Source organism: Limulus polyphemus, unplaced genomic scaffold (assembly GCF_000517525.1).
Source record: "Limulus polyphemus unplaced genomic scaffold, Limulus_polyphemus-2.1.2 Scaffold1671, whole genome shotgun sequence".
In the NCBI taxonomy this organism is placed as follows: Eukaryota; Metazoa; Arthropoda; class Merostomata; order Xiphosura; family Limulidae; genus Limulus; species Limulus polyphemus.
In genome coordinates, this window is record NW_013667281.1 from 238615 (window position 1) to 247134 (window position 8520).

The 8520-nt window shown below is 32.0% G+C and overlaps 1 protein-coding gene across 2 annotated transcripts in view; it reads left to right on the forward strand.

The window, feature by feature from the left end:
• The window catches only part of LOC106464508 (probable cationic amino acid transporter), a 60211-nt gene extending 54972 nt beyond the window's left edge, over nt 1–5239 (forward strand). For both annotated transcript variants that reach the window (XM_013924654.2, XM_022392247.1), the window contains 3 exons: nt 149–788; nt 2541–2668; nt 3441–5239. In XM_013924654.2, coding sequence (XP_013780108.1) covers nt 149–788; nt 2541–2668; nt 3441–3748 — 1076 coding nt within the window. In that variant the 3' untranslated portion in view covers nt 3749–5239. The remainder of the gene's footprint in view (nt 1–148; nt 789–2540; nt 2669–3440) is intronic.
• Nucleotides 5240–8520: the final 3281 nt, after the last annotated feature.

Consider the following 8520-nt stretch of genomic DNA (forward strand, 5'->3'; position numbering starts at 1 on the left):
GTGAAATTCATAACAAACAAACAAACAATCTATTAGTTCAAATTACGGATGGCTATACACAAATAGCTTTTTCGTAGCACTGCACGAATTTCTAAAAGCAAACGAAACAAACATATTTGGTAGACTTTCTAAATAATATTTTCTGCAGGTACACTTATGGCTTACACGCTGGTGTCTAGTTGCGTTCTCATTCTTCGTTATCAACCACAATCCACCACCTTGGTCGAGCTACTTCCTCAGTCCATCCGTTCTGCGTGTCCAACACCATCTAGGGAATTTCCTAATCCATTCAATGGATACCAAAAAACAGTTCATGCCAAACGAACCAATCGGGTCGACTCATCGGACAGTGAAGATTCTATGGGCAACCTTCCCGATCCAACTTCTTCCAGTCTCTACAACAGAGTACAAGATGATAGAGACCATCTTGTAGGTAACACCAGTTCTAACCCTACTCCACATTACGGTAGCTCAGAGATCCTGACAAGCGAGCCGTGTACTCTCAAATCAAAGCTGAAAAGATGGATTACAGAAAAACACGACAAGTTTATGACTCGTCTTTTCCCTTATGACTGGACCGTTCGAAAGCCCGCATCTTCAGATTCAGGGATGTTTGTAATGAAAATTGTTGGGCTTTTGTACCTGTTCATTATAACTTTGGACCTGATCGTAGTCTATGCCATGGCACCTCTAGAATCTGGAAGTCCTGTTGCAGTTTTCTTTTTCGTGGCATGCCTTTTAGGAATTGCCATTTGTCTAATAACCATCACTCTTCAACCCCAAAATAGGTACGTATTTCGTATCTTCTACAACAATCACAATTAATATATAAAAAATACACCACTGACACTAGTATAAGTTACATAAGCTCTTCTGTTAGTGTGACAATTAGAATGTTTGAAAATGTATATTATTATTTATATGATCGCATTAAAAATATAAAAAATTGGATCAGTTACGTGTCTATATTTACCTCAGATATTTAAGTCATTGTTGTCGCCCGAGAATATTTTAAAAGATTTTGTTGTCCACTTACACCTTATTCTTATCAACGTAATTATTATTATTATTTTGCTTAGACGCGCATACTCCTTGGGATAGTGGATCTGTGACGATAACTTACACAGTCTGTGTAAGGATTAATGAATCAATTGCTTTTTGTCAGAAAATAAACCCCAAAACCAGAGCGTTTTCAGAAAGTGGACTTTCCTTCATCAGAGGCGATTTTTTCCAAACGTGTCTGGAAGTCCATTAATAACTTTTTTATAATGTCGATATTTCAGTAGCATATGACTTTATGCCTATCTAATTATGTAAATGTTTATTTTCACGTGCACGCGTGATATCATATTAGTTGTCGCTAGTTTACCAAAATACTGTTCATTATAGGCAGTGGCGTAAGTATGCCCCCGCAATCGCTGGGGGATCCGAATCGTTACTACAATTAAGAACAGCCATTAGAAAGTGTGTGGAGGCTAATTCTGAGTTGAAAATATTATCAGTATCAAATATTATCCTTCTTTTAGCTAAACGCTCTCCGGTGGGATAGCGATAAGTCTACGGATTAACAATGCTAAAATTCGGGGTTCGATTTCCCGGGGTGGACAAAGCAGATAGCCTAATGTAGTTTTGCTTAGGAACATCAACTTTTAGCTAAACAATACAGATAAATAAGCTGAAATTAATGCGCTTCATCAAGAATTCAACTTTTCCCCACATTGAATATTACAGTTCCTTTCTGGTGCAGGGCTGTATTAAGAATTATTGGGGCTCTGAATAGAAGGTCTTGTCCCCTCCCCACATCGCTATTGTGCAACTGTTACATTAAATATTTATCCTTTTAGGGTAGTACAATGTTACCCTATCTGTAACGTGAATTATTTGTAGTCAAGCAATTTTAAAAAAAGGGGGGGGGGTATGATTGTTACAATAAGATTATTAAAAACCATAAACTGTTAAGAAAATATGCACTTAATACGACATTATTATTGATTAGTCAATAGACTTGAATATCTGTGACTCCAACTCTGTGACTCTGTATGCCCTGACAAAAACTTAACAACCAGTAGTAAGATGATTACTTTTCTTCTTCCTGAAACAATCAACATTTGCTTATCTGAGGGCTCCCCAGTGGCACAGCGGAATGTCTGCGGACTTAAAACGCTAGAAACCGGGTTTCGATACCCGTGGTGGGCAGAGCACAGATAGTCCATTGTGTAGCTTTATGCATAAATTCAAACATACAAACATACATACTGATCTGGGGAAATTTTGCAAAATAACTTGCGAGTTATTTACATTAAAATTGTTTTGTTTTTTTAATTTAGTTTATCTTAAAGAAATTTTCGTCAGGTTCAAGGTGTTTTTTTTACCAGTTAAAACGAACTGTGTCTGTCAAACAATAATATTATTCAACCAACAAGGTTTCAGATTTTATCAATGTGCTTTTAAGAGTCACGTTCTGTTGTGTCTAGTTGTAAAGGCTGTCGGTCTGTTTCGAAATTCGAATAAACTGAGAAATGTTTACGTTTGTTCTTTAGATGTGACTTGCAATTCAAAGCACCAGGTGTACCTTTTGTGCCAGCAATCGCAGTCATCATCAACATCTACCTGATCCTCAAATTGTCTATTCTGACACTAGTCAGATTTGTAATCTGGATGATGTTAGGTAAGAATGAAGCTCGTCTGTCACTCGTGTAGTTTTAAGTGTTAATTGTAGGATCCTTTTCATTTTCTAGTGTTGCTCAAAAAGTATTAACTATCGTGAAGATTATTTCATAAGACTTGTGTTTAATGCTATGAAGAATCTCCACTGGGCTCGGGATTTCTTTGTATAGATGCACAGCAGATGAAAGACGTCTTTCTTGCCTACAAATTCTTTCACGTTTGTTTATTGTTACGGTATAATTTATTTTTCAAAACGTCTAGCTTTATATATCATAAGAGAGTTAATGCTCAGTTCGAATATTTCACGTAGTTTACAGTAAATTATTGTCTTGTTTAATTTCATTTGCTGCAAAACGTCTAGTGTTCTAGTAACTTATAAATTTAAGTTTATTTGATTTTGATTAAACTTGATTACCGGGGTACTTTAATTTTTTTTTCAGTTTGAATATTTTTCTGTTGAGTTAGAAACTTAGAAATTCAACAACTCTCGGAACACAGTTTGAAACTCTTTCAATCAAAGCAAATAACTTATTTAATAATGGAAAACAAAAAATACTAGAAAATTTACAGTTTAGGTTTTTTATTTCTTTGATGTTTTTATCATGAAATGAAATAAAATAGATTATTTATATTAGCAAAGGCTAGACTATCTTTTAATGGCAAATAAAAGATAAACAGGTGTTTCTAGATAAAAAAATATTGTCAGAATCTAATTATATACCTTTATTAATTTCTTGGTTTAATATTCATTGTAATTTTTTTTTCGTTTCTAGGCCTTCTAATGTACTTCCTGTACGGTATCCAAAACAGTAACCTGGAATCTTTACCTATTCCGTCTAGCTTTGAAATAATGATACCAGACTACCGAATAGAGAAAGCTTCACAATCAGTAAATATGACAACAATCTTATCTGGCAGTTGTGTCCGTGAAACAGAAACAATACTTTCGTCAAATGAATGTTTAAAACTCCCACAAGGTGACACTAGTGAGGACCTCTACAGCGGTTCTGGAATGAATAACAATACAGAAGCTACTAACCTCGGTCATACGATAACGTTTCGCTGGGAAGTGTTTGATTAACAATAAACTGTTATTGAGATTGTACAAGTTCTATGTGTTACGTTGGTAGATAAAAAAAAGAAGAAAGAAGTGATTTTAATCGTTATACATTTACTGTGCATAAATAACAATTAATGAATGATAAACTGTTAGCTCTTATGCATGACCAAATAACGTGTTTTAAAGCTATATTTCGTTGTACTGGAATATTGTGTTTATTATTTAAAAATATCGATGATTTTATAGATTTCAACAGAGAGAATTATAACATATCACTCTTCCAGATTAATTGTATTCAGAGTATTGTTCAGTTGAGCAGAAAACATTTATCTATTGACTAAAAGAAAGTCAGTTGATTAAGACTGAATAACATTTTCCCAACATACCTTTGTATTTGTGTTGTTAGAAATTGCAAGCAATCTCCCAAGTTGTCAGATTTTTTTTTCTTCAGAATTGTGTTTAAATTATTAAACACTTGATAGTATTTAAATACTGTTGATAAATATTGGTGGATGGAAGTCGGTAGTTGCCTAATCTTATCAAAATATTTATTTTATACTAACGCTAACTCTTCTACAAACACAGTAGAAACAAGAGCCAGTTTAATTTGTTATATTATCCGGCTCTTCATTATTACATTTATCCGAGCGTTAAAGTTGATTACAATTCGCTTTGTTAGATGTTGCTTCAGACGTTGCGGGGTGTTAAAGTCTTTGGACACTGCAGATTAATAATGACTCAGACGCTGTGGGGTGTTAAAGTTTTTGGACACTGCAGATTAATAATGACTCAGACGCTGTGGGGTGTTAAAGTTTTTGGACACTGCAGATTAATAATGACTCAGACGCTGTGGGGTGTTAAAGTTTTTGGACATTGCAGATTAATAATGACTTGTATGTTTTAGAATTTATTAAAAATTGAATATATATTGCATTGATGGTAAAAACAATTACAAGCTGAAATAAGAGAATACAAGTAGAGACGTGGCTTCTATTACATAGTTTTATAAATGTGTTCACTTCTCTGTGCCATAGTCAATCTTATCTGCATTCAGAATAGAGAGAACATCCAAATATAATATGCTCTTCTTCTTTGGAGATACGCATTTTCTTTTGCAAGTGTGTGATAATATCTTTAAGAAGAAGCTTTAAGCTAAATTTATCGAATAAATTCAAATCTTATGCAAGCAGTGCTCTCATCTAGAGAAAATAGCTTGTGTATTTTTAAGAGCAAAGCTACACAATAGGCTATCTTCGCTGTGCCCACAGCAGTATCGAACCACGAGTTGTAGTGTTTAAACTCTCAAATTTATCGCCCAGCCGCTGAGTAAGGGAGTAAAGACACTTTTTTGCGGAGGTAAGGTAAAATATTGAAACTGGAATTGTCTTTGCATGCATACAATAATATATTTCTGTTAATTTCACATGCATAGTAAATTTCGCCATATCCATCGGTTATCAATGTTGTTTAACAGGGTTTAAAAACGAAAATGGCGTTACTTAAAAACTCAAACAAACATCAAATCAACTTTGCGATTTTAATACTACTTTTGCCCTTAATTTATGATTCTTAAAACTTATCGTCCTTTTGTTACTGGATTTGACAAAACAAAGTACTTGAGTATTGGTGATGTTGCGTTTAATAAGAACGGGAACGAAAGGAATATTTGGTGGAAGGTGAAATAGTTTTATATACCATTCGCATTGAAAAATAAATATGAAAAAAGTCTTATGTTCTTAGATAAAAGTAGGAAATAAAATTATTTTGAAATTTCACAGTTTCTTATAGAACTATACAGGAAATGAATATAAATCCAAATATTTATGATATTTTCATTTATTTTGCAAACCACTCTGTCGAACTTAAGAAATAATCTTAGACTTATTGTTAGACCCTAAATGATGCATTTAAGTATATTTTTGAGCATTTTCGTTTCATTTCTTTGTTTGTTTTACTGCAAAACTTCCAAACAGGCTGTATACTCTATGTCTATCACGGGGAACCGAACCCTGGATTTTAGCGTTGTTAAGTCCGTAAATTTACCGCTGACCCACTGAGGGACTTTCTTTTCTTTAGTAAGGCCTTCATACGATTTGAAAATTGTGTTTTATTCCAGTGCTAGCTCACTTCTTGCTTACTAAGAAAATTATTTAAATATAATACTTTAATAATTATTCTATATTTTAGTATAATTGAAATAAAGTATTTGGGTAGTTTCATTTTTCTATTTTATTGAGTGAATTGAGAGAAAGTTTATTTATTATGTACAAAATTTTAAGGCTCCTCAAAAATGTCAAAATATACAAATTACCCAAAAATAAAATGGCAATTTCGAAAAATAAAGTAGATAATAAGAATAATATTTGTGATAATATATTTAAATATATGTTTGTACCATATGTTAGTACCATTGATATGTAAGAGTATGATTATCGTTGTGTATTAAAAAGGACAAATCTATTTTGTAGTAATCATATTTCTATGAACAAAACATTCAAAATCAAAGTTATGTTTAATTAACGTTGAAAATTAGTTTGTTTTTATTCGAGACTTGGTCACCGCTTGTTATCACAATAAAAATAATCTGTTTTTTTTTTCATTATTTAAAAATAATGAAATTCATCATGATTGCGATAAAACATAGCCATTTACGAAAAATCAACAGAGACAAATAAAAAGCCTATTAGTAAATATCACAAAATAGCAGTACTTGTAAAATTAAGTGTTCAAATGATAAATATTTCTTATAAATTTAGAGGGCGCTTTGGTGAGTTGCGATGGGATAACTCGAACCGCTCGATATGATACTTGTGATACACTATTTTCATTAATTCTGTATTTATAATAATAATTATTATTATCAATGAGATATCCTCATAAGATTACACGACAATACTTTTCAATCACAGCAAATAATAAAATACATGGGAATATCTAATAACAGAGAATAAATTGCATGTGGATACCCCATAAATAATAAATGTATAATCAACGAAAATAGTACACCATAAGTAGTGTATTTGCGCACGCTGTTGAATACAGAGGACTAATATCCCAATCGTAACACTTAGAACATTGCTCGGGCTTTTCTGTTGCACCTAGCTAAAACACTTACTTTTGCAATTAGAAACCATGTTTGGACTAATTTCAATCACATGACTCAAATGTTAAACTCAAAGTTAACAATAACTAAGAGAGTAACAATGAATTAAAAAAAAGATCCAAAACTCTAGCGCTTTCAAATAGTTGACTACTCTTCTATTTTATTCTCCTGAAAAAGAATAATCAACTAGTTGAAAGCGCTCGAGTTTGGAGTATTTTTTTTTAAATTCATTGCCCCCTTTGTGTGTGATCCTGTGTGCCAACTCCTTTGTCAGAATTAATGACTAACATGTATAAAATATTCAGTGATGAAAGTTATATACAATTAAAATTTTATTTTAAAAACGATCAAGGATCGTAAAAAAGACACTCGACGTCATTGTCATCCTCAGAAGAGTAAAAAACAAATCCAGTGCAACATATAAATACAAAAAATCCATGGTCATGTGACTACTAGTTTACATATTTAAAAAAATCACACCATCTACTTACTTTTTGATTTTTTTATCCTTATTATTTTTACTGTACTTTATTATTTCTATGGTTTCTCCAATATTTCTAGCCGTTATATTATTCGGTTGAGCCAAAATAACGGTTTTTCCCACTGGATAACATGACCAGTATAATTTGCATGTTCAGCTAGTGCAGAGTTTTCACTTTTGTTTTTAACATTTCTCTGATGTTCATTTACTCTACATTTTAAATTTCTTCTAGTTTGACCATTGTAAACACCACCACATTCACATTCAATTTTATAAGCACCCGTTTTCTCAATTAGGTTGATTTCATCTAGTTGTATTTAATATTTGACTAATTTAATTCAATGGTCTATAAATGTGAATAAGATTTTTTTTTCTAATTTACGAAAAAATTGACGTGACAAACCTGGGACATAGGGAAAAAACAGCATTTCTTTTTTTATCTGTGTTATCAAATGTTGATTTTAATTTAGTGATCTTTTTTAAATATGTAAACTAGTAGTCACATTACAATGGCTTTTTTTGTATATTTATATGTTGCACTGGATTTGCTTTTCACAGTCCTGAAGATGACGTGAAAAACATGAAAACGTATAGAATGACTTTTTTCACGACCGTTGCTCGGCTTTTAAATAAAATTGTAATCGTATATTATACAACACTGATATATTTTAATATATCTGAAATATGTATAAAAGTTTCCTTGAATTTTATCCATAATGGCTAACAATAACATAATGCTAATCTAAACTGAAAAATCGAAATTAAAACTCCAATGAGCATTATTAATTTTGAATTAAAACAACTACACAAACAAATTTATCTTCACTAAATGAAATAAACAATACTAAATTGTCATAATAACAAAAAATATCACTGATATTATCTAAAGTATCTTGCTTAACAAGCTGAATTTACAAGAATGACGTAACATGAAGGATAGAATTTGGACAAATATCTCGCTTAATTTCATACACAAGTTCATTACTGCCGGATAATTGTTTACGTTTGAAAGGGTAAGTAGTTTCGCTTATTTCATACACAAGTTCATTACTGCCGGATAATTGTTTACGTTTGAAAGGGTAAGTAGTTTCGCTTATTTCATACACAAGTTCATTACTGCCGGATAATTGTTTACGTTTGAAAGGGTAAGTAGTTTCGCAGAGTTTGAAGTCATTGGTTCTTTCCAATTTTCAAAACAAAACAAAAATA